The 26,416-nt window shown below is 43.1% G+C and overlaps 2 protein-coding genes and 2 long non-coding RNA genes across 7 annotated transcripts; 2 read left to right on the top strand and 2 right to left on the bottom strand.

The window, feature by feature from the left end:
• The first annotated feature begins 4,011 nt into the window (after positions 1-4,011).
• On the top strand, positions 4,012-12,399 carry LOC120639283 (ATP synthase subunit a-like). Its single transcript, XM_039915255.1, has 4 exons — positions 4,012-4,015; positions 4,135-4,165; positions 4,325-4,418; positions 10,988-12,399. Exons 1-4 carry the CDS (start codon positions 4,012-4,014, stop codon positions 12,104-12,106), a joined length of 1,248 nt encoding a protein of 415 aa, XP_039771189.1. The 3' UTR covers positions 12,107-12,399.
• A 4,786-nt stretch (positions 12,400-17,185) lies between these two features.
• On the bottom strand, positions 17,186-17,945 carry LOC120711090. The gene is made up of 2 exons (XR_005690155.1): positions 17,669-17,945; positions 17,186-17,580 (listed from the first exon to the last, which is right to left on the bottom strand). It is a non-coding gene; the product is annotated as an uncharacterized LOC120711090 (long non-coding RNA).
• Positions 17,946-18,692: 747 nt separating this feature from the next.
• On the top strand, positions 18,693-22,087 carry LOC120711091. Of its 3 annotated transcripts, none has more exons than XR_005690158.1 (4): positions 18,693-18,856; positions 19,593-20,620; positions 20,993-21,049; positions 21,783-22,087. It is a non-coding gene; the product is annotated as an uncharacterized LOC120711091 (long non-coding RNA). The 3 variants fall into 3 exon arrangements; XR_005690157.1 differs by having other exon boundaries at positions 18,721-20,440; positions 20,536-20,620; positions 21,783-22,029; XR_005690156.1 differs by having other exon boundaries at positions 18,729-20,620; positions 21,783-22,029.
• A 697-nt stretch (positions 22,088-22,784) lies between these two features.
• On the bottom strand, positions 22,785-25,252 carry LOC120711089 (indole-2-monooxygenase-like). 2 transcript variants are annotated; one of them, XM_039996497.1, is made up of 3 exons: positions 24,666-25,249; positions 23,972-24,427; positions 22,785-23,841 (listed from the first exon to the last, which is right to left on the bottom strand). In XM_039996497.1, exons 1-3 carry the CDS (start codon positions 25,173-25,175, stop codon positions 23,185-23,187), a joined length of 1,623 nt encoding a protein of 540 aa, XP_039852431.1. In that variant the 5' UTR covers positions 25,176-25,249; the 3' UTR covers positions 22,785-23,184. The 2 variants fall into 2 exon arrangements, with proteins under 2 accessions (XP_039852431.1, XP_039852432.1); XM_039996498.1 differs by having other exon boundaries at positions 22,975-23,841; positions 23,972-24,403; positions 24,666-25,252.
• Positions 25,253-26,416: the final 1,164 nt, after the last annotated feature.

Raw genomic sequence — 26,416 nt, 5'->3', positions numbered from 1 at the left:
GGAAATCTTCTCTTCAACCACTGCTACTCGAACTACTCGTACTCAGAAATGGCTTGTTTACATCCTCCTGGCATCGCATCCTACAGAAAGAAGTAGGCGACCCGATACCGGCATCAACATGAGTCTTCCACGCCATCAACAACTAGGCAATTACGTATTTCAATTCATTCACATCATGGCACGCTTAGTAAGAACTGATACCGATGGCTAACTCCTCGCTAGAGAAAAGATTCTTTGACAACTGCTACTGAGACTTCGCCTTGCTACTGGTTTCGAATAGTCCGTTTTCCCTTGTTTTTGGGATGCCTGACAATTCCCCTCGGCAAACCGTAATCTGGATTTGGAAAAGTGTGTTTTCACTAGGGGCCAAAAGTACTATCCGGCAATTCCCCTTGGTAGCCTGTCCGCAGAGAAGAAAACCGCGTTTCACTATATGGAAAAGTTGGCAACCCCATTTCCCTGACAACTTCTTATTTCTCTTGATAACGCTCGGCACTATTTCTACCGCTCTACTCGGATCTACTCATTGGATTAGGTCTCTAGTCTACTCGACTTTCTGGATCTGGAGATCAGGCCTGGCTCAGGGATTGGGCAAAGGTGCCTGAAACATAAAGAGTCTAGTCCCTAAGTGCCTGAAGGTAGGATTTGTAGCAGATGTTCAGCAAGTAGCTCGATCGTTGGGATCTGGGTTAGCAGATCTGACCTGCCGGGTTGGGATCAGGAGCAGCAAGTAGATCGAGTGTTTCAAAGATGTTGGGATCAGTGGTCAAGAAATCCTCCGTCTTGTTGCGATGCAAGGAATCGAATCCAGGTTGGGAGAAGCAAGCATCGGTTCTGTAGTAAAGACGACTAAGCCCCCTTTTGGGGTTTGGGGCAGTGCTAAAATCTCTTGTCCTCTCTTGGGAAAGCAGTTCCGTTCTCTAGAGTGGAAAGGAAGCACTCGACGAATAGCCATCACCCAATTAACGAAAGCAATGCAAGCAAGGGTTCGGATTGGAATCTGCATACGAATATCCCTCTGACTATGGACAACCCTTCACTAGGAAAGATAGGGGTGGGACATCCCGTCACTCGAATAGTTCTTCTGGTTCAATTCAATTCAATTCAATAAAGGAAATGGCAATAGCCGGTCGTACGGTCGTAATGACAATTAATAGAAGTAAGGAGAACCCTCATTGAAGAAGGAAGGAAATCAGGTAATTTAGAGTTTCCTTTGGCTCAAGGGAAATTGCCAAGTAGGGATTTTGCAGCTATATGTTCATAACTTTATCGATGAATGGTTGTGTGCTTTCTGAACTCCACCGGGGTTAGGAATAGAGGGTAGCGGCATATCGTACTAGATCCGTAACCTATAGAAAATCAAGAAAGGACGGGTACATAACTTGTATGTAGGTTGGCGAGGCTACCTTCTGATCCTTCAATGAAAGATTCTATCCTCTGATTCGGATAAGCAGTGTAGAAGATCTAGGAGCAAGCTGCCTTTCTCACTGGAAAAGGTACTAGAGTCTGGGGCCGGAGCAGAACCACCATGTGCTGCACGCGGCTTAGGAAGTACTAGGGTCGGCAAAGGAGGGAGACTGGACTGGATTAGTGGAGAAAGCGGAACCATTTGCAGTGTTGAGCACTCGTTCTGTTTCTGACGGTATGGTGGTCTCAATGGAGGATCAAATTAATCTGTCGGCAGAAGACTCAACTTGGGAAGATTGCAGTTTCATTCAAAGCTCTTTTCCACAGTTCGACTATGCTATGCAACGCTGAAGGCTTGGTTCCCAGAACGATATCCTTGAGGATGAGGACAAGGATTGCTTCAAGAGGGGAGGTCTGTCATGAGAAGAATCGAGGACCGTCGATGAAGAGCATCCAACGGCCATGATTCCATTTACTTTACCACCAGTTTACGTTTTCAGTTTACGCTTCCGCTCACTTGCTTAAGAAAATATTGATTTAGTGGATACCTCCCTCGTTCTGTGGGATAGGGAAGACTGGATTAGAGAAATACGAATGAAAGAATTCATTGTAAAAAACTACAATCTATTAGGGCGTAGTAGGTATACCAAGCAAGCTCTCTTTCTTCTTCAATGAGAACCGGGTAATTGTGCTGTTCATGCTCCTGATCTAAGGCACTCTCGCTGTTAGCAGTTAGAAGTCTTTTAAGAAGCAAAGGAAATTGGCGCTATCTCTTCATCAACAAAAGGGATCCACAGCCTACATCATTCATTCAAAGTACTTTTTCTTCCTGACCATACCATTCTCGGGGATCACTCCACATCAAGATAGAAAGAATGCTACATCCTACTCTCCTATTCAATGAGGAAGAACTCACACAATCCAGAAAGATGAGTTGAAATCGATTACCCACTCAAAGAAGCACTCAATACTTTCACTACAAGCCTATGTGAAATAACACCATGTTTGTCCTAAGCATTCTATACTTTTCTAGATGACTTGAACTTGTTTCAGAAGTAGGGCCTAAGCAAGAATAAAATAACAATTGATAAACTACTTTCGAAAAGACAATAGCCAGGTAGCCAACAACATAGATTTGCCACGGACAAGGATCTTGCCACCTTATTGTGAATTCCCTTTTTTATTCAATTGTGTACTCGTTCCTGTTGTTGTGCCATTAGTGACTTGAGAAGACTGTGTGAAAGAGAGCACGATGCCGACCAAGTCACAAAATAGGTTCTCTCGATTTCAAAGTAATTTGTTGATGCTTACACAATAGGTAGACCCCACTCTTCTCTTTTTCTCCTATCCGCCTTGCCTTTCTTCGAAATGACACTCTCTTTTCTAAGTGCGCTCTTTTGTAGTACCTATTAGTAGAAGATTAGCTGGAGTCATTCTAGTTAGAAAGTATCATATACGCTTTCAATGTCTACTTCAAAGCCGAAGGAGGAATGGAGAGAGGGAAGCCAGCAGATAAAGATGTGACTAGTCAACTAGGTGAGAAGTTGCCTAAGCTCATTTTCAAGAAGTCGTGGTCTGTGTTTGAGTGTGAAAAAGTTTGCATCCCTAAACCTGTACTGAGTAGGGTTTGAGTAGGATCTCTCTCCATTGATGAACACTCATCAGTAAATAAAGAAAAGTAATCTGGGTTGTATCACATGTATCACAATAGCTCCAGGCATGTGTCATAAATCAGATTCCCTTATCCTTGACCTTTCAATCCGGTCACCAACCTCCAAATTCCATTTACCTTCGTCCAGAGTCACAGCCATCTCAACCTCTGTCAGGAAACTTTCACAGGGGAGTTTATCATCAAAATAGAACCCAGCCTTGATGACTAGAAGTATGAAGGAAACTAACTAATTTAGTAGTAATTTGTTTTATATTTTGAAAAATCATGGTAACATTTATTGCTTATTAGAGGAGAAAGGATACAAAAGACTAGCCAAACAAGGCCCTAGCTAGACACAAAGGCTTCCATCCCGTAAAGAAACTCTCTATCAACTAGACTCACTGCCCTAACTGACTAAAGGAAGAGGTCATCGCAAGGCGGCTAAACATCCACGGGGAAAACTTCCAGGGGTGGCCCACTTCCAGGTAAACTCCCTTAAGAAAGATACTTACAGCCCGTGCCAAAAGAAGGGTACTCCCTGACTGAATGATGCACTTTGGGCCTTTAGGAAAGAGGGTCCTCGATCGAGAGAGAATCTGTAAATGATGCAAATGGTTCGGGAAATAGGTTCCTCAGAGCACACAATTCATTCATAAGCTTAGCTTTCTTTGACTCCAAAAAAGGATGATTCTATTCTCTTAAGAGTAGGTCGAATCCCCTATACCAATCTGCCATTTCTCCTCGACTTGGTCTGCTGGATGGAATGCTGCTTTTTGTTCTAATAAATCTTGATATTGATTCCATAGAATATCGAATGGATTTGTTATGTCACGACGGTCTTCGCCGCAATGCTTAGCTCTTTCCGATATACGGAGCAATTCACGTCTATATACCGAACTCGATTTGACTGCTTTTCACTTCATCCTTTAGCCCTAGATCGCATGCCGTAAAGGATGGGTGTGGAAATGTTCCCAGGATATGAATGAAAATCTTCATCATCTTCTTTCGGTCCCATGGTGGAATGCCTTTATGCCAGCCTGTTCCCTAAGTTGGATAAGTTCATTGTGTTATTACAGGTAGTATTGCTCTCAAAGCTAGGAAGGAAAGGTAAGGTCAGAGCAAGCTTATTTACTAAGATCCTAGCGAGTGGAATACTTTGAACGAGCAGGGGAGCGAGCGGAGTACTTTACGCAAGTAGTGGTTTACCAGGAACTCGTATAAGAGCTAGTCATATAGTCCTTGAAGCATTATTCCGTTTATCGGTAGGGCTGTTAGCAAGGAGTTTGAAGCTTTAGTACTTTCAGCTGTAGTTCCTGTTTTAGCAAGGAATGAAGTTGGTTCAGAGGTGTCAAGTAGAGAGGTTAGATCTTCTCTTCCTTCTCATACTGCGAGTAATATCTCAACTACACTTTCAACTTGATGTTGATCAGTTTGAGCATGTTCAGCAAGTTCACCAGTTAGCTTTCCCGCCTGCTTGCCAACTAAAGTAAGGACAGCAAGCCAGTAATGAGAATAAGCTCTTCATCTTAGTTTCCGCCTTCAGACAAGTACAGCGTCCACTTTTCTCATATTTGAAAATAGCAGATCTTAAGAGGATGTTGGCAAAAAATAAGGGGGGATCCACTTTTTAACATACTTTTTCGTATTTCCGAATGGTGCTGAATAGTCATTCAACTGATGCGGAGAATCTCGTCTACTTTGAAAGTCTTAAACGATGTGTTTATCTGTCTTTCTTGAAAAAAGTAACAAAATTCGTCGAGATCCAAAGTTTTGATAAATCTAGTTTGTGTTCAGTCTTATGTGCTCATAACTCTGCCTTTCGTTAGAAAATAGAAAAACCAACGAAAAATCAAGTCTCATGTTGCTCCTAAGAAAACGCGTATAATAGTCTCATTGGCCTTCATGGGACAAACAACGCGGAAGTGTATGTGTTATGAGGCTGCTAGCATTTCGTTTTGTCATTTAAGTTCGTGTTCGAATGTTCTTGAACTTCTTCGTTTCGTTGGTAGAACCAACGACGACCAAAATCCAAGTCTCCCTTTTTTGGGAGCAGAACAAGCCCATATGGCGTGGTGACGAGTGAGGTGCAACTCTTGAAATAGATGCAGCAGATTAACTTGTGCCTTGGTAAGAATAATTAGTGGACAAACTTACAACGAGAGAGGGGGGACCGAGCCAACGAGGAAGAGCACAGTTCTTATGCTCAAATCCATTATTGTACAGACACCGGGACAGGATACCCGATAGGCATAGGCAAAGTAGAAGAGATCAAATAAGACATTGAGAAAAGGATGCAAAAAAGAAAAGAACGAAAAACGTTGCAAGAAAAGGAAAAAGTACACTACTTCTTAACTCTACTTTGATTGCTGGTATGCCCCTTGCTTGTGTGGTTCCTCCCTAGTAGTTTACTAAACAGAATAAGCAAGCAAACTACTACTTATGAAAGTCAACTACTTGCTCTATATTCGTAACTACTAAATGATAGGAAGGCACTTCGAGAAACTAAAAACTACACTATTTATTAAGAATCTATGCTGTTTATGCAAACAAGCTTTTCTTTCTTTATAGTATATGCTTGATAGGGCTAGGGCTCTATGGTGGGATAGGAAGGATAGGCATGGCTTTATGCTAGAAAGAGCTTAGAGGCATGTAACGCTTTTGTAGTCAAGAGAGAAAGAAAACTTGAGATAGGCATAGATATCCGCATATGCTTTTAATGAAAGGAAGTATTGAGAAAAGAATAGGCGATCCATAAAATCATAAAAAAGTACGATTCCCCTACCGAAAAAACGTATCTTCCAAAAGTCACAAAACCTATTACCACAACCTGGCTTTTTTCAAACCTCATCAGTATAGTGGAGCTCTCTCTCTACGCCCCGGAAACTTGTGCAGTCCGCCATATGTTTAGAGGCCCCCAGAATGTTTGGAAGACCTTGAAGAGAGAGTTTTTTCATTCCTGTAAAGACTATGGGTCTATCTTTCTGCTATAATATAACTTACGTGAATTCGTCGGTCTTCTTTCTCGATACGGTACCTGCTATGTCCTCTATTCCCTCCACTAGGCACAACGCTTGCTATCTAGCTCACAACTAGGGCCCTCACTAAGACTGACTTATAAGGGTAATCTAGTGAGCAAGTCTTATAGTTTGCCAGTTTCCTACCGCTTTGAGATCTAGTGCCTGCTTCCTCAATAGGGGCCTTCCCTGCAGTCTCAGTATTTGCTAGTCCCATTTCTGTAGTTAAAGTAGAGATTTTAGGCTAGCCAGCTTCCTTCGCCAGGTCTACTCTGAAGTTATAGCTTATCGAGGCCGCAGGCGCGTGCGAATAGCTAAAACGACTGACTTGTGCGAGCGCATCCTTCGGCCTTAACTTGGTTCCAAACCAGCAAGAACTAGTCGATTTCCATATCGAGAAAGTGTTTCTGCGTTGAGACAGCTTTGCGCCACCAATGTTTACTTTGTCCTATCGATTTCCATGTAAGCATAATTAGCTGTTCCTTAGGGTCCATCTGCGAGAGAAGGCACGGAGCGTCGCGAACGAAATTGATAGATTCTCATCATGAAAGCCCATCCAATTGAAAATGAGTAGACTAACCACTCCAAGCAAAGTAGTATCTTACTTCAGACCGGATTTAATTCCTAGTCAAGAAAAGAATATATATAGGCTTGTGAAATGTCAAAGTGCTTACGACCTCAACTATATTTACTACACTCGTGGATCATCACTACTTGCTGCATATTTTATTTAAGGGCTACTGGCTTAAGCCTCAATATTAGGGGCACCTCCTCGCTCGAAAAATCTCATTCCCCCTCAGGGACGCAAGCACCTTCTCGTTATCTCTATCCTCGGCAACTACCTTCTCGTTGAAAGTCTGGTACTCGTCCCTCCCGCCGGGACGAAAGCTATCGCCTAGCAATGAAGTAGCTTATTCGGTTGCTGCGCACCTCTATCAAGCAGAAATGATATTCAAGCATATGAAGCGCTTGGTTCCAGTAACTATTCCTTTGTGGGTATCCGTTGATAAGATCCGCCACCTCTGGATTCGAACCGCTCCGCGCCTGGTAATCCAAAGAAAGTTTCAAGCTTAGCTACTTCAGTAAAATAAGAGAGAGGCCGCAGGCGGAGCAGCTTAAGATCTAATTCTCCATTCTTTCAGCTATAACTATTTGGCCACATGCGTGAGTAGGCCTCTTGCCGGGATGTTCCATTTAGTCGACTAGCTTGACCAGACTCATTCCGCCAGAGCTAGTTCAAAGTCTTTATGCTTTGCTTTGGGTACTTCCTTCGGCCTGACTCACCCTTTCATCTAATCACCGAGTCCAGGAGAATCCTTTAGGTTTGCGAGGAAGGTAGTTTGTTTGCTATCTCGTGGCGAGGAAGGTTCTTGCCTATCAATAGTAAGGAAGATGCGCTCGGGAGTTAATCCCTTCTAAGCCTAAAGGGCGTATTCCTTTCTCACTCAGTTAAGGCTTTGCCTTTGAAAGGTCCAACAGGCTCGACATGAGCAATTGGTTCACAAACTTTCATCTGCCTACGAGGGCGTAGCTTTTGTACTTCCCTGCCTGAAACTCTTAGGTGCCCCTGCTCTAGGATATGCTCTTTCTTTGAATCCACAGGCTTTTTTACTTTCTGCTGCGCCCTGTCGTACTCAACACCTTATGGTCCCAGCCCACGAGACGACTCACTCTTTCCAGATCTCTCTCCCGACTTGAATTGCCTATTTTCATTTCCTTGTGCCGATGTCCCTCCCGATGCGTTCCGCCCGAAGGAAGAAGTGATCAGTGATTCGAACAGTCAGTTGCTTTTTTGGAGGAATTTCCTGGAAAAACTCAACATCTCTAGCATCACGAGTGGAACGAGAAAGTTCAACGACCCAGTGAACGGAAGGATGATTAGAGCCAGAGACCGAGTGGAACGAGCCAGCTGGTATTTACCCAGGTTGTCCAGAAGTTGCATCTTGCCTATTTGAATTAGCTCCTGGGGGGAGGGTAGGCCGAAGGACTCTATAAGGTGAGACCGAGTGAATAATGGTTGTTTCCCTATAAGGTTAACCCGCAGAATGGCCATCCTATTTTGGAGTTACCAAGAGTTCTTTCGTTGATAGAGTATTCTCAAACGGCGAAGCCTAGTCATAGGGAAAAGAAGATGAGGTGACCATTGCCCTTACTTATCTTGTCACTAGCATGTTTACCTATACAACTGCTTGAAACTAGAGTGATGGGAGAATATCGTTGCAAACGAAAGGTGCGCTATTAAAAGGAGTACCGTCTTCTTTGCCTTAAACCTATGATCACTGAGCAATTACGTTACGTAAAGTTGGTCTTTTTACTATCGGCTTCGCACCAGTGTCACCAAGCAGTTTTTCAAAAGAGTAAGATAAGGGCCGAAGGACAAGCTTTCTGACGAACCTTTTCTACTTGCTGCTTTGGCAACAATCCTCCAGTACATCTTTGTGAAAGCAATTCCTAACCAGGCGCGCAGCGGTGTACAACACTCCTTCGCATCTCACTCGAAACCGTCCTGATGACGATTTCCAACCCGATTGATCGGTATTTCATCAACCCATGATTGATCAGACTCACCTTCCTCTCAACACCAAATAGAGCGGTCATAGTACAAAATAGAGCACGGAATTGGTCATAGTAGTTGGCTTCATGCTTCAGTACCACAGGCGGCGCTACAACCAAGCGAAATGGTACGGAATAGCCCTTGCTAGAGCAGCTAGGACTAGAGCGAGGACAGTGTATTGGAAGTCGAGAATGGACGAGAATTGATGTATAATAAGTGGAACTACATTCCTATGCCTCATGCTTTCTCTCTGTCCCCGCGACCTGGGTCATGAGACGAATAAAGGCGCGCAGCGAAGGAGCGAAGCAGGTGGCGGGCCAATGTATAACTTCGAGTACCAAATGCAACATACTTGGATCTTCCCTTAAAATTGAGAGTCTGTCGGCAGCGATCAAAGTAGGTACGGCCCTGATTCCCTATCTCTTTTTTGATTTTCTAATCACGTGTGAGCTTCCCTACTTAAATAGAGGAGATCCCTCCCTTCAATAAGCCACGGTCACTAGGATAAATCTAGCTATTTCACTCCCTCAGCTCTTATCAGCACATCGACTAGAATAAGCACTCACCAGCGACTACACACATTAGAAGAGAAGACAATAGAGTACTGATAGATCATAGAGCTCTCCCTGATAGTCCCTACTCAGTCACTGAATTCTTAGCACTCAGGGGGCTAGTTAGAACACGGTGTAGAGCTTTCCTTACGGCACACCCGGGTGCGTCTAGTGGTATTTAAGGAAAAACACCCGGCGCACTGTTGAGTCCTATATCAAAAGTCTCCCAAGGCGCGCCCGCCTTGTTGAATCAAGGCTGAGAAGGGAAGGCCCAGGAGATGATAGTAAGTAGTAATATGCATCTTCTATAACTTTTAGACTCTAGTGGATTTAGACTCTAGTGGCGTTATACTCGCCGGGTGTTTATAATGTTTGAATGCGGGAAACTGCTGTAACAACTTGCTCTTATCTTAAGAGCTTAACAAGGCTAAAATCTCTGTGCTAGCCTAGACCCTAATAGTAGGGTAATGCACCGGGTTATTGTCTTCTGGCTTGATGCTTTATCTATATGAATCGCTAATTCCCATATATAATGGTATATAAACTTGACAGGTGCGGATCCATGAGTTTCGAGACTCAAATACTTTATGTGTTTCAGGAGACAACTATCAAGTAATCTTATCAATTCAATATTGTGTAAGATTTCTCATAATAGGTAAATTCCTAGGTTAACTCAAAACAAAAGTCTGTATGTTCGGATTCAGTTTCTGCTCTTCTCTTTGTGATCGCTTAACTCAAGTTACGCTCGCCAAAGCCACATAGGAAGTCTAGTCACTTGCGAAATCTCTATAAAATCTCTTCTTGCGGGCAGTGATAAAAAAAGTTTAGGTTTAGGATAAATACATGCACAGCAATATCCATGAACTGAACATAGCTGCCAAATGCAAGATGCAATTATCCCAGTTCAACCATGATGTGAAGTTCGAGCAAAGGAATCCTTCGGCCTGGTGCCTGTTTGGCATCTCTATGCCTAACCATGCTAGCTGGTACCATTCAGCACTTATCCTAACTAATGTTTACTTGGGATTTCAGTCATTCATTCTGTGTAATGTATGCAGACAGCTGTAAGAAAGAGGGAAAACCCTTTTGTAGCATCCCCTCGCAAGTTAGATACTATGGGTTTACTTCCCTAATAGTAAACAGGTTCAAAGATGAATGGAATGACGGAATGAAACTTCAAGAATAAAAAATGAGACGAAAACTTTCTTTCGTGCAAACGCTACGCGCCAATGGATTACCCCCTTTATTTACTGAATGACTGACTTAGCGACCTAGCGGCCTCATCCAATTGACAGACCAAAGTGGACTACTTGGCTATTTCTATTGCTATTACTCTTTCTTTTGCTTTATCGTAGCCAGGCACGAAGTGTTAGGCGAATGCAAAGATTTTGAGTTATTATAAATAGCTCATAGGCAAGGTAGAGCTAGGTGTAGCCAAAGTAGCTTGGTATACTTGGAATAGCAGAGTTGGCACGTACTAACACAACAATTACCACCCCTAGAGGGTAAATAAAAATCATATAAAAGAAAGAAGAGTCAGCCCTTGGGGCACTAGGTGGGTCCCCTGTATGCAAGTCGTTACTTAACTTGACAAGCAGTGTGGAAAGTGTTGCTGTGTCAAATCGAGATTGTGTGGGTGTTCAGTCTACCGCTCATGTTCACGTTCTCAAAAAAGAAGGCTTTCGTTGGAAAAACCAACGACGACCAAAATACAAGTCTACCTTTCTCTTTTGGGAGCAGAGCTGAAAAAAGATGGAGCTTTTATGAGTTATGACGACGTCTTCTTATTCTTTTCACATACTTCTCCTAGTTTTTGCACCCCAGTGCAAAGAGAGTTGATGAGGATTGGTATAGAACAAATAGTAAACAGAGCCCTTACATAAACCTCATTGATAATGGTAGCGGGAACTTGTTGAAAAGAAAGTTAGTACCTTGGGAGCAAATAGCGCCTTTTTTTGAAGAGCCGGAGAGGAAGTGGCAGAAGTGTTTCAATGAGTTTAAGGACAGAATACAGCTGTGTGATGGGTATGAATGGGGTGGCCCCGGTCAAGCGGATATTGTTAGGCCCTCCTCGTCGGGCTCATGCCCCTCGGTAAATCAACCGGGGCCATTGACACAGGATTTCTTATCTGATGCGGGAAGCACTAATTATTTAGCCCCGAGCCCCTTGGATCAATTTTCGATTCACCCTATTCTGGATCTTCATATGGGCAACTATTATTTCTCATTCACAAATCCTTCCTTGTCTATGCTGCTTACTCTCGGTTTGGTCTTACTTCTTCTTTTTGTTATTACGAAAAAGGGAGGGGGAAAGTCAGTGCCAAATGCATGTCAATCCTTGGTAGCGCTTATTTATGATTTCGTGCCGAACCTGGTAAACGAACAAATAGGTGGTATTTCTGGAAATGTGAAACAAAAGTTTTTCCCTTGCATCTCGGTCACTTTTACTTTTTCGTTATTTCGTAATCCCCAGGGTATGATACCCTTTAGCTTCACAGTGACAAGTCATTTTCTCATTACTTTGGCTCTTTCATTTTCCATTTTTATAGGCATTACGATCGTTGGATTTCAAAGACATGGGCTTCATTTTTTTAGCTTCTTATTACCAGCGGGAGTCCCACTGCCATTAGCACCTTTTTTAGTACTCCTTGAGCTAATCTCTCATTGTTTTCGTGCATTAAGCTCAGGAATACGTTTATTTGCTAATATGATGGCCGGTCATAGTTCAGTAAAGATTTTAAGTGGGTTTGCTTGGACTATGCTATTTCTGAATAATATTTTCTATTTCATAGGAGATCTTGGTCCCTTATTTATAGTTCTAGCATTAACAGGTCTGGAATTAGGTGTAGCTATATCACAAGCTCATGTTTCTACGATCTCAATTTGTATTTACTTGAATGATGCTACAAATCTCCATCAAAATGAGTAATTTCATAATTGCATAAAAGGAGAGTATGTTTGAAAGCTTTCCTTGCTGACTTGATTGCCTTTTCTTATAGTCAAGATAGTCAAAGTAGAGTGTGATTCGGCATAACCATAAGAAGTAGCGGTATTGTAGGCCGGGCTAGTAGAAGTGGTGAGGTACCAGGGGGAAGATGAAAACTTCTTCGTTTCGTTGGTAGAACCCACGCCAATATCATATTGACTCTCTCTCGTCCAATAAGAGGAGAGTTACTTTATTCAAATTCTCTCCTTTCCAAAGCTCCACAAGGCAGGCAAAAAGAGTAATAGGACAACAAGCAATCTTGCTTTCATTTATTTGGAGTTCTTTCTTTGTTGAGATGGAAATCAGCGTTCTTTTGAAAAGGGCTAGGTAGTTTGCACGCAGGCAAAACTTCTTCATGAAAGGTCAAAAATAGACTTTTATTTCATCAACTTTGAATAATGACTAGTCGTTCATTTGAAGCCTTAAGAAACCGGCAGAGAAAGCGGCAGTTTTTTTTCCGAATGACCTGATTTCGAGAATCAACTAACCAACAAATCCGTAGCCCAGGTGATTCGCTGCCTCCCTCTCGCCAAACCAAAATGGGATGAATCTTCTCATGCAGCTTTTTTCTTATTCAGGGCGCAGCGAAGCCAATTTCCATTAAGGCAAGGGGGTAAATAAGGGGGAAGAGGAGTTGTCACGATAGAAAAGAGAAATGACTATAAGGAACCAACGATTCTCTTCTTAAACAACCTATATACTCCACACTTAACCAGCATTTAATAGATTATCCAACCCCGAGCAATCTTAGTTATTGGTGGGGGTTCAGTTCGTTAGCTGGTATTTGTTTAGTCATTCAGATAGTGACTGGCGTTTTTTTAGCTATGCATCACACACCTCATGTGGATCTAGCTTTCAACAGCGTAGAACACATTATGAGAGATGTTGAAGGGGGCTGGTTGCTCCGTTATATGCATGCTAATGGGGCAAGTATGTTTCTCATTGTGGTTCACCTTCATATTTTTTGTGGTCTATATTATGCGAGTTATAGCAGTCCTAGGGAATTTGTTTGGTGTCTCGGAGTTGTCATATTCCTATTAATGATTGTGACAGCTTTTATAGGATACGTACCACCTTGGGGTCAGATGAGCTTTTGGGGAGCAACAGTAATTACAAGCTTAGCTAGCGCCATACCAGTAGTAGGAGATACCATAGTGACTTGGCTTTGGGGTGGTTTCTCCGTGGACAATGCCACCTTAAATCGTTTTTTTAGTCTCCATCATTTACTCCCCCTTATTTTAGCAGGCGCCAGTCTTCTTCATCTGGCTGCATTGCATCAATATGGATCAAATAATCCATTGGGTGTACATTCTGAGATGGATAAAATTGCTTCTTACCCTTATTTTTATGTAAAGGATCTTGTAGGTTGGGTAGCTTCTGCTATCTTTTTTTCCATTTGGATTTTTTTTGCTCCCAATGTTTTGGGGCATCCCGACAATTATATACCTGCTAATCCGATGCCCACCCCGCCTCATATTGTGCCGGAATGGTATTTCCTACCGATCCATGCCATTCTTCACAGTATACCTGACAAAGCGGGAGGTGTAGCCGCAATAGCACCAGTTTTTATATCTCTCTTGGCTTTACCTTTTTTTAAAGAAATGTATGTGCGTAGTTCAAGTTTTCGACCGATTCACCAAGGTCCTTCATTACTACTGCCAATTCCCTGGGACTCCCCCTTTTTCCTCATGGAACAAGGGGATAGCTACGACCGGGAGGACCCGAAACCAACTAAGGATTCCCAACTTTCACCGCCAAAAACCCAACCCGCCCCTACCAGGGAGGACCTTTCCACTTCCGGATCAAAAGATGACATGATCAAAAATGTTCGAAAGAGCTGGTTTTCTAGTATGGCCCACAGCGTGGGTCGATTTTGTTCAAAAGAGTTCCTTGAGTGGCTTAAGAAAATTTTTGGCGAGGGCGGCGGCGGCAGGGGCTGCGGCGGGGGCTGTGACGAAGCCGCCGACTAGGAGGGAGGAAAAGGCAAGGGTGGATTCTCGTACAATGCATTAGTCTGATGTATGTCAGGAAGCTGAAGCGGAAATGCAATTCTCGGGTGAGGAAAGGGTTGTCTCAGGTACGGTACGCCTGGGGCAGGATTGAATCCGTGGAGGAATTTGTCGCTAGTCCAAGTCCGCTATAGAATTGTTTGTCTATCACTTCGGCAACGAAGGTCATTTCTTTAGAAGATCGATACTGGTAGTTGCTTGCGGTGTCTGAACAAGTTTCGAAAAAACTACCGTGTCTGCATTTTCCTAAAGATTGTTATGAGGCTGATAGTGATATCTTTCCAATAACTGACTCAGCAGGTTCATAAGAAGTAGCGGTATTGTAGGCCGGGCTAGTAGAAGTGGTGAGGTACCAGGGGGAAGATGAAAACTTCTTCGTTTCGTTGGTAGAACCCACGCCAACTCTTTTCTCTAAAAAATAGAGAGATCTTTTGATAGTCTCACTTCTATCAATGCAATGAAAGAACTATCCCTTCCTATTTGTTTGTCCTAATGAGCCGCTTTGTGAACAGCATCGGATGACATAGCAAGGGTAGCCGCAATAGAGCAATTATGCCTTAAGCCCAAAACTCTTCCTTCTAGCTTACTCCCCTTCTTGAGTAGACTAGAAAGCGATTCCAGTTGATGGAAGATAGGCTAATTTAGTTGGATCCGCCTATGTCAGTTCGAGTCTGGCGAGTCGGTTTGAAGTCGGACATTGATTGACGTTCGTTCAAAGCAATCAGTTGGGGAAGCTACAGCGTAACAACCTGGAAAACAAATCCCTAAAAAGGCTTTCGAAAAGCCATTGCCAAAAGCACTTTCACCTACCTACTAGCTAGGGGCACAAGCCGGGAACCTAACCGGTGAAAGAGTAAGAGCCTTTCCGAATCCGAACTAGGGATCAGATAAACCTAAAGCACCATCAGTTGTGGATTCATCCACAAAGTCTTTCTACTTAGCTCGTCAAGCGAAGTAGCTATCAACGGCTTTAGCATGACAACTATAACATCAAGCCATGGTAAACTGCCAAAGCTTCTACTGTAGTGTAGCACCAGGGTTTAGCCTTCTCCTTGCCGAGTTGCATCGCCCGCATCGTGTTCAATTGGAAAGTCTGACAAAGGCGCTTCCAACTCCTGGTTCAGGGTCTGAGGTTACCAAACAAAGATGAATCCTGCGCAATCAGAGATTAAGCCTTAAGATCCCACTCAGAAACTGGAAGAGACGGGGGCACCTACCGAAGGAGTCTTCCCTCCATCGATTCAATGACAAAATAGCTCTATTGAGAGGGCCTTTGACAACCCTCTTGAATGTGGCTCGCTCCTAGTTTTTCTTCCCCCGCACGTTCTATCTAGGCTGGTGGCTATACCTGATTTTGTGTCTGATCGAACTTGAAACTAGCCCATTGAGCTTCTTGGATTCCAAACCAGAAAGAAGGATCGCACACAAGAAAATAGAGTTGGAATGAAAGATGGGGTAAAGATGAACTTTATTCTCCTAGCTGCTCTCCATCCAGTAAGTTACTCTCTTTCAAAAGATGACAACTCAAGATTACCAATCAAAACCAACGCTTTTTCTTCTCCTATAGCTTCATCATTACATCTTTCACTAGTTGTTGGATGTGAGTGATGAGATCGATCCATGGAATTTTTACCTCACTCACATACTTTGGAAGATGAAGAAATTCTCTTTAATTTACTTATGGGCTGGCTCTACATGTGGTCAGATGGGTTCCCCTCTTCAGTCATTTGGTACCTCTCCAACGCTTCCTCCTATTCCTATTGATCAGATCAAAGCCAAACCTATCTAGTCTTGCATGTTGTCACCCACCGCTCTTGCCAAAAACAAAGAAATTCTATCTTGGGAACTAAAAAAGAATTGGAATGGGAAGTATTTATTTCTTGATTCTCCGGCTAGCATCCTTACTTCCTTCTTCAATGGAAATTATATGTTTTGGCTCGGTATAAACCCAAAAATGATAAATTCTCTTATTTGTAGACTCGTCTTCTTTTGGTGAAATCTGGAGAACCCAGTCGAAACTCTGATTCATGTTTGTGGATTTTAATAGCTCTCCTATCTACCCGGAAATGATCTTCTACCTTTACTGTCTTTACATCTTGAGTCTTTTGATTGTTCTTAAAATCATTGTGTCGTTACAAATTCAGTGGTTGCGCCCTTGTGAGCAAGTTGTTGCCGGATTATTGGATAGGAGAAGTGAAACAAAGCCACGAAGGAGACTCATTAGCTGAAGAAGTTAAGAAGAGCATTAGTGAAGCGAGAGGAGGACAAGATGGTTGGGAAGAGGAGGAAGGGGTATTAAGGAAAAAAGGGAGGCTTTATTTTATGTGGGGACCGCTGGAAATGCAAGAGCCAGGTAGCCAACAACATAGATTTGCCACGGTCTAGGTTCCAACTCGATTGATCGGCTTCCTTTAGCTTTGTTACGGCATGTGTAGAACCATTCGTAGTAGCGTACGTTCCCTACATTAATTGATAGCACTAGGTGATCATCGACAGCTCGGGCTAGGCCACGGCTCAACACATCCTCCGATAGTCCCTTTTCTCGGCTTAAAACCAATACGAATTGGAATCCCCTATCCCTTGTGCCATTTCCATTTAAGCTTTGGGAAGGACTAGTACGCTATGTTGGTTTACTCCCTTCAGGGGTGCTTTTATGCATATAAAACATGTATCATGAGCTAAAGCGAATATCTTCCTACGACTAACGCTTGAGCGATTCCTCTACTACCGAAGCGAGGGAGGGAAGAGCGAGTACTATCTTTCGGATTTTCTAGTTGTATACCACCAACTCGTATATGTAGTGGTTTCTCTCGCCGCCGCCCTCTTCATTTCCTGCTGATAGCATTGGGAACAAAGCCAAGCTCAGAGAAGAGCTTAAAACCAGGATTACCCCAAATCCTACGCCCTCCGGGGGCACGGGCCAGGGAAATAAGGATTCTGGTTCGAAGAGAGAATGTTGTTTTTTCTGTGTCTATAATCTAGTTATGTTCACAGATATTCACAAACTTCAATATAGTTTGGTGAAAAGCCGGCACCTTCAAAATTATTCTTCTTGTACAACAATAGTGTACGATGGGTGGGTTGTTTTGCCGGCACCCGCATAAACCCACCGCGAAGAAAAATAGAGTAGATGAATTTATCGCTCATCCTCTATCCTTATCCGATCTGCAATTGATTGTATACCATTGACACAGCAAAAGATCAAGATGGAGAATCTTTTTTAATCTAATATCTCAATTCTTGTTTCTTTGTGAGTAGTTGAGCTCACAAATAATAGATAAGATTATTTCACTTAATAGATAAGATTATGTTTTCATATATTGAAATAGAGCAAGCAAACCCTCTCTCTTCTTTCTTGTTCCTACTGGTTTCCGCCATGTGGTGGTATTGCCTCTTCTTCTTTAGATCCTGAAAAAACGAAAATAAGTAAGAAGGAGCAGTAGTAGGAAGACTTAAGTGACTTCGTTCATTTACGTTGAGATAGACGAGTAACTACCTTCTTATATTTTCGTTTCTACGGTGGGCAGCCTCCACAATGAGCGCTTGCTGCTCTTGGAGCAGCGCCTTCTTCCTGTTTTCCAGACTGTGGGTTTGTTCCCGAATATGAAGCAGATGACCTAGTATCACACCTTCATTGTAGATAGGCATCTGCCCCCAGAAGTTCTCCAAAGTGCCCTCTTCTCGTTTTCTATATTTTAAATTTGTTGACTATCGCGAGTCTTGCTGCGATCCCCATTTCACTCTTTCTTGTCCCGCAAAAATAGAGAGTGCACCGAAGCTTCTATTTATAGGCGAGCTTATGCTGTAGCAGAATAATTTTTTATTAGAAGTCCTTTTTCTAATAGACTTACACATAGATATTTTGCCCAGAATGAATGGTGGAACTCCTGCACTCCATTAGTGCGAAAAAGAATGAATCCCTTGAGTCCGGTCCCCCCGGGGTATCATATACGCCGCTTAATCCCGATCACATCCTGAGGCAATAATAGAGCGAATAATGAAAAGAGTACTCCACCACGAGCAGTGAAAGCACGCTCAGCCAATCCTCACTCGACAGCACCGTCCTTGCTTAGGAAAAAAGCCGAACCACTCGCAGATAGAGAGAGAAAAGAAATAAAAATGCATTGAATCGATCTTTTGTTACGGACGATATTACTTTCAAAGAAATGAGACAAGAACGAACATAGGAAAGAATAGGCGTAGGCTTGTAGGGCCCGGCGGGAAGACGTGCCTTTTGTGTCCCTTGAAGTGATGGATTTGCGGGTTATTAATAATATTGTATGTATATAATTTTGAATTCAACTTAATATCCAGATTAGGACGACGAGAAAGAAGAAACCTGATCTGTAAGGAAACGAACCTACTGTAACTCCTCGTCAATCGTTTGAGGATTTGTTTATGTGTAAATCGACGCTGTGAGCCATCCGATCAGGGTTGGACATGTGGGATATATTCGCTTCTACTTCGTGTAATCGGGCCCGCTCGGCTCAGTTGTTCTGCCCGTTGTAGTGTTACCGGGTTGGTGTTGAAGTCTTATCGGGTTTGGTACTCGATGTCTCCTGTCCCTTTCGTTTCTGTGCTGAGCTGCATGGAGGCGGAATAGGTGGAGACGGAGAGGTGGGCGATTCGGCGGACCTTGTCTTCCTCAACGATGATTGTGGATTTCCGGCGAGGTCCTCTTGAGGTTAGTCTCTTCTTCTCCCCATCTTTCCATTCCTAGTTCAGTTGTTTGATGTGAGGGTAGGCGGACAGATTGGCCTTTGAAATCCGCTCTTCATCCCCTAATCCCATCCTGTCGGGTTGAGCTGTTGATTTTCCACGGGAAGCATCTGCATTGGCCGTGCGCCACCATACGCAGGCAACGCAGATGAGAAATTTGTGGAGGATTTACCCCCTTTGCCTAGATTCGTCTCCTGTTGGTTTCCCCACTTTCCGCTATGTTCGATTTGCGCGATTAAAGATCCATGTGTTCATCGATTTTTGATGGTTTATCGCATATGTGTATCCTGTGTCCATGTGCAGTTAACTGAGAGATGTGTGTATGTTTGAATTGTGGCAATAGTTTTGGTATTTTATCTGATATCATGCATGATAGATTGTTCCGGTATTCCATTTCCATATGTTTCAGAAAAGGGGAAGTATATTGTGTTGACTGTTGACCAGTATCTCCATCAGAAATTGTACAGATTGAAGAATCTTTTCCTTGTTTTGAAAATTCTTGAAGCCTACTAGTATTGCAATAGCACCTTTGATCTCCTTGGTAATATAGCCATCTCTTTTTCTGTATGCTCCGGCTAAGATTGTCTAACTTAGCAAAGTGTGTCTTACATCACGAGAAACACTGATGGGTGATGTTCCTACTTGTGCTTCATGTTCTTTCGCTTTTCTGTATCTGATTATTGTATTTTTCTCATCAACAGCCTGCTGTAACAATGGGCAAGGGGACATTCTCCTTTTATTATTATTTTTGTTGGCTTATACTATCCATCATATATCTGTATGTGTGATTTTTATACTTCGACACAGTGCAATTTCTTTTCAGCAAACAATTCATAAAACCATATGTATTTGTAGTGCTTCTACTGGCAGTATGATATGTTGAATTTGTCAAAATTATATTTTCAAGCTAAATTCACGTGGATATATATTCTTCGTACCATGTACCTTTTGCATCAGTATGTTCTTTGGGTGATTGTCCTTCATATAATGTCTAAACTTGTCATTTTCTTACAGATGTTCTTCATTCTTTTCAGTTTTGAATAATAAAATTTATAGTGATAATTTATATCAATGTGGCATTATTATGACATTTTAGTTCCATTTGAAAATCCTTTTCATGTAGTGATATAAAATTACACTAGTGAAACTTCTTCAATTTCATCGCACAGATTGTATTTTCTATCTTACGGAGGGTGCCCTTTTATTGCTATGATGTACAGTCATTGTGTGTTTTATCTCTTCTAGAGGTTTTTTTTGATTTCATCATAGTCTGCTCGATCATGGAGGGTTAGCTCAAATCTTTCTAGCTAGTTTCTGCCCTCTCTACAACTGTTTCCTCATGCACCTCCACATTTACTGTACCATTCCTACTTAATTATAGTTTAGTACATGCAGAGACAATGTTGCTTTCAGTGCATACGACCACTAAATCTTGGATAATCCCATGCTTGCATATTTGAAACTATTTTTCCTGGCCACCATCTATGGTTTGCTTGGCATCCCTTTTTTCATACTTGATGTGGTACATGCCTATCTGCCGCATAATGAGGTATGTGGCATTGGTTATAAATGCCTTTTAATTTTGTGTAGCTTTTGAATCTAGGTGACCGATTCGATTTGTAATTATAATTTCTATTGTTCTAGAACAACGATGACTCTAAGATGATATGTGAAGACAACTTCAAGAATGTATACAAGTTATTTTGTGGTTGAGTATCCTATTGTGTCTGTAAGTTGCAAGCTCTCTCTCTATATGGATCCCTTGTCTATTTGCACAACACGTATCAATGACACTGCACGTCTAGTTTGTAAGTTTAATTTTATTGTAATATTTGTGATTTTACTGTAATCTTTTAAGTTTACTGTAAATATTGTGATTTACTTGTAATTTTTTAACTTTACTATAAATATTGTGATTTTACCTTAAATATATTATACTACTCTTATACCCTGATTTTTTACTGTAAATATGCAAATGTGCATCACCTCACATATTCTTGTCAAATATGACAGTGCTTACAATTTCAATGTAAATATGAACTAGTTCATACATATTTATGTCAAATGTCAGTTGTCTTGATAAATATTGTATATTTTTCAGACTAAGAGTTTACCCAAGTGTTTTTGAGATGAGTGGTGTGTAATGCACCTTTCCAAGGTACCTCTTTCGTCCAAAACTAAGCTATATAGTTTACCAAGTGTTCATCATGTTTTCTAGTGTTTTACAGTTCGTTAAACAACTATGTATTATATGAACATGTCTGAACTAAAAAATATTAACTTTATGCCATGTAGCAGCTGTGATTTTTCTATATAATATTTTTATAACCATGTCAAATGTGAACTGCATGGTCCACGGCCTGGTGTTCACAAAAATGTGTACTAGCATCTATTGTCCAGTCACACCTCCATGGTCTGCAGCTTCTACATGAGCTTATAACTGGTTCATGCCCAAGTGTTTAAAATATATGTAGCAACTAAGGATTTGGGAATTTAATTCGGGCGCCAACAAATATGGTATAAGTGACATTATAAATTATTTAATTTGGTTGCATAGTTAAATGTTGTCGGGCGCCAACTAAGGATTTATAACGAAGCTCATCATTTCACACGTTGGGCTTATTTGGCCCATGCTATGCTATTGGGAGAACTTAATTGGGAACCTGTGCATATGAAAACTTTTTGTTGGATTAGACATAATGCTAAATGTTCATGAGCTTTGTTTGATAATGCTTCTATGAATCTTAGGTCACAAATTGTTAAATGTGTGGTACATAGTTTTTTTATCTGATCGTTGTGTTTATGAACTGTGATTGTGCAAATTTTTAAACATGCAATGGCAGATGGAACGTCAACAATATAAGGTTATCATTCATGTTGCTTCGTTGCAGATTTCTATGGTACGGTGTCACCCATAAAATTGAAATTGTGTTCTCCCTGAGCTTTATTAGAGCTCGCAATGTGGAGGAAATCGGCACTGGTCAAACTGTAACTGTGGCATGTACTTGTGGGGGGTGATTGTAATGTGTCTGTGGACCACAAATAATATATTATGCCTAAGTTTGTGGACTCATTTTTTATGCTACTTTAGATGTATTTTTCACCCTCTCATGCTGTTATTTGATTTCCAGCTTGCATATTTAATTTGTATGTAACTTTATTGTCGTCTGGAAAAATATTACATGTAAATTTTTAATTTTTGATGTTTTTTTCACCCTCTAATGCTGTTATTTGATTCCCAGCTTGCATATTTTATTTACATGTAACTTTATTGTCAACCCGTAAAATATTACCTGTAATTTTTTATTTTTGATGTATTTTTCACCCTCTCGTGCTGTTGTGTGTGTGTGTGTGTGAGAGAGAGAGAGCTCATTTTATGTTTGTGACTTGAAATGTGTGTAAATTTATTTTTTTTGTGTGAAAGAAATGGGTGCAAATTTGGAATATGCTGTGAGTTCCCTTGCATTCAAAATTTTAAAATCTATACATTAACAAACAGCTCGTATCATTGGGCATTTTTTGCACTTCTACAGAGAACTGCTAACTGATTCAAAGTAGTCCAAATAGTCTAAACGGGTATGAAAGTACACATGGACCCATTACTGCTTAATTACTGTGCATCGAACAAAAGAAATTGTGGACCCTGTATGCTCGTACGCTCGCACCAGTGTGGAAGGTTGGGCAAAAAGACAGGAAGTAATTTAAGCTGTTGATCCACCATCCAACGGCTAGTGGAGGTGATTGAGAGATAACAAATATCTCAATCAGTTGACGTGGAGACACATCCTTCATTTAAGGATGAAAGGATAGAAATAGTCATATCAGTTGGGACATGTGTTGGATGGCGTGTTGCATGCCCGGCCCAGACAATTAGATATCCAACTGGGAATCACAACGAAAATTAATCACAACATATTTCCATTAATATAGTCCATATCAAATTATTGTTTATACCATGCATATATTAGTACAGTTGTGCATAAGTAAATTAGCTAACTTAGCACTATAATTGGCCCCTCCTTCGTTTCATACGGGTCACATTCCGCCGCTGGCTCAGTTATCTTCATATTCGGTCATCGATCATTTACGTGCTGCTATCCTTCATTCCTCGTCAAAATCCTCTTTGCCTAAGCAATAGCTAGTATATATTAGAACGAGAATTACTCACAACATATTTCTGCTAATGTAATCCAGATCGAACTATTGTTTATATATTGAGCTCAAGCAGCAATCCGCCTATATAACCTGACCACATATATATAACGTGAACGTGGGTGTAGACAGATCAAACACTCAGGGACCAGCCTCAGTAATTTGCATGGAGTGATGACCACGTGGTTTTGGAAATAGCATGAGCTTCTCCTTCGGACGGACTGCCAATCCAAACACCTCTGTCAAATCAATATCCTTGGCCTCCATGCCGTCTGGCAGCTGCCAGTCAAAACAATACACGAGGTTTGCCAGCATGATCTCAACAGTAGCCAAAGCAAAGTTGAGGCCAGGACAGATCCTCCTTCCAGCCCCAAATGGCACAAACTCAAAGTCTTTGCCTTTAAAGTCGATGGCCACAGCACTCCCACCGTCCATGAACCTCTCTGGCATGAACTCCTCCGGCTCCTCCCATGACTTTGGATCCCTACTAATAGCCCATGCGTTGACTATGACCCTAGTGCCGGAGGGGATCGTGTAGCCGTCGACGACACAGTCCGCCATGGAGAGGTGAGGGAGGAGGAGCGGAGCAGGTGGGTGCAGCCTTAGTGTCTCCTTCACGGCGGCTCTCAGATAGGCCATGCTAGCTAGGTTCTCTTCCTCGACCGTTTCTTGACCCTCTGGTGTGTGCCTCCTGACTTCACCTTGCAGCTTGGTCATGACCCAAGGGTTGCGCATGAGCTCGACCATGGCGAGCTCCAGGACCAAAGATGATGTGTCTGTGCCCGCGCCAAACATGTCCTGTGTATGTTTGTTATTCATCAGGATGTATATATAATCAATAAATTATAGAACTAGAAGTGATGATCGCTATATTAATTATATTCTCAAAGCTAAGGTTATATATATTGGGGGCTAGTCGATCACTCACCATCAAGATGGCCTTGATATGATCTCTGGTGATACCATACTCTTGCTGAACGGAGAGCAACACATCGGTGAAGTCACTCTCTTGATCATGACCATGCATAGTAGATTTTCTTCTCTCATGGTCGCTTATTATCTTCTCAAGCAACTCGTCCCACCTTTTATGTGCCTGATGGACCGGCCTGTTGCGCAGGAACCATCTGGTGAGGAAGCCTAGAGAATTCGCTAGGCTGGGGAAGTAGTCTTCGAGGTTGAATCCTCCAAGAAGAATGGAGTTGGTGTTAACGAGCTCCCGGAAGATCTTATTCCTGCCTTCCACCCTGAAGAACTTGCCCGACACGGAGCGGCTGATGATGTCATTGGCGAATGTGTTCATCATCTCGCCGATGTCCACGGCTGTGCTCGCCTCCCGTATCTTGGCCATCACCAAGCGCACCTGCATAAGCATATATGACAGCAGCTCTTCCACGTCAATAGTCACTAGCCCAACTAATTAGAAATTACTGAACCGAATTAACATATTACTAAATCTTATCAATAAACGTGCACCATAGCTATTATTGAAAATTTATCCAGTAGTTAGTTTAATTTGGTGTATCTACACCTAAGATGCATGTGACAAGACCATAATTATATATACCTTACGAAACGACATCATGTGTATGTTGAATTAGATTGAGCAAATGGCAACGCCATACCTCTTCTTGGCGGGCATGGCGGTAGGAGTGCACCTTCTTGACGGTGAAGAGGTGTGCAGTGACGAGCTTCCTGGCCTGGCGCCAGTGCTCGCCGTAAGGGGCCAAGGCGATGTCAGACGAGCTGTACATGAGAGTGTCGGTGATGGCGGTCGTCGGGCGCGAGGCGAACATGTGGTCGTGCGTGCGCATGATCGCCTGCGACGCGCGCGGGGACGACACGACCAGGTTGGGGACGGTGCCGAGGCGGAGGAGCATGAGGCCGCCGGCGGCGTGCTTGGCGGCGAGGTCACGGAGGGAGACGTGCGGGAGGGCGCCGACGAGGTGCAGGTGGCCGATGATGGGGAGCGCCGGAGGGCAAGGCGGGAGCTGCTGCGCGTTGCCATCCTCGTTGCTGCGACGGCGGCGGCTTGCTGATCGGGATGCCAAGAAGTGCGGCAGCAGCAGCAGCATCAGGAGTGGAACGACGACGAGCATGATTAGTTGGCATGCCACCTCCAGGAGGGAACTCATGCTAGCTTGTCGTTGATTTACTTCCTTGGAGACTATTATTATGTAGTACTAGCTAGGTTCAGCTGCGTGCTGGGTATTTCTGCTACCAAAGCTGGCTGCTATATATATATATATATATATATATAGTGTTAAATACACTAGTGACCCTCGAACTTGTCTCCAGGTGGCACTTAGGTACACGAACTCGCAAAATCGAAATCTAGCACCCTGAACTTGTTAAGTTGTGTCACTTAAGTTCATACCTCTTCAAGTGGCATGAATATATGCAAAAATGTCCTTAAATTTTATCATATTCCCCTCCATGCGCCCTCCGCCGCTTCCTCCCCTGCGCCATCTCCTTCCCCGCCGCCCTCCGCCGCGCTCTCCCCCTCCCAGCTCCCTCCGCCGCCCCTACCCCTCCCTGCTCCCTCTGCCGCCCCCTCCCCCTCATTGCTCCGGTGGCTCTGCCACCGAGCACGTGTGCCGCCCTCGCCGACTCGGCTCCTCGGCTCGATGCCGCGATGCGCCAAGGACGGGGCAGATCCAGGCGGCGGAAAGGAGGCGGGAGCGTATGCGCCACACGTTCCAGGGAGCGGTGAGGCTCACCGGCGAGTGGTTGCGACGGGATGAGGCAGCGACAGGGGTCTTCCATGTCAAGGACGGCGGCGACGGAGCCACGAGGCGTCGAGGATGCAGGAGCCGGTGATGGCAGGGAAGGAGACCTCGCTTCCTTGATGCGGAGGCCTCGCTGCCCCGCCGTTCTTGGCCGGGCTCGTTGCAGTGGGGCGACGACCCTGTCGCCCCGCTCGTCTGAGACCCACACCGACGCGCGCGGCGCGTCGTATGCCGGCTTCACCTTTGCCGCGGTCACCGTCCCCAGAGTGGAGCATCTCTTGGCGCAAGAACCCGCCCTCCTTGTCACACCCGGTTTTAAGGACAAAACCGAATGCATAACTATATGTATGCCAGGATCAAGTTTCATACATATAGAGACATCATAAGTGAATAATCAGTAACAGTATCACGAAAAAGAGATATAAAACAAATAAAAGACTATCAGAGTTATACAGCTTATCCTGGAAACGAAGGCTTCATACTTCACAGGCAATCGACTGGGGGTTGCGTACGCCTAGAACTCAGCAACATCTTCAAAAGACTTCACCTCAACTTTCTCCTTCTGAGCAGCAATAAGCAAGGGTGAGTACACTTATGGTTGGTACTCAGCAAGGCCACAAGAAATAACCAGAAAATGATTTAAATCC

The sequence above is a fragment of the Panicum virgatum genome, chromosome 6K (assembly GCF_016808335.1).
Source record: "Panicum virgatum strain AP13 chromosome 6K, P.virgatum_v5, whole genome shotgun sequence".
Taxonomy (NCBI): domain Eukaryota; kingdom Viridiplantae; phylum Streptophyta; class Magnoliopsida; order Poales; family Poaceae; genus Panicum; species Panicum virgatum.
Note: the sequence above shows the minus strand (reverse complement) of the source record. Positions and strands in the feature narration are given on the sequence as shown.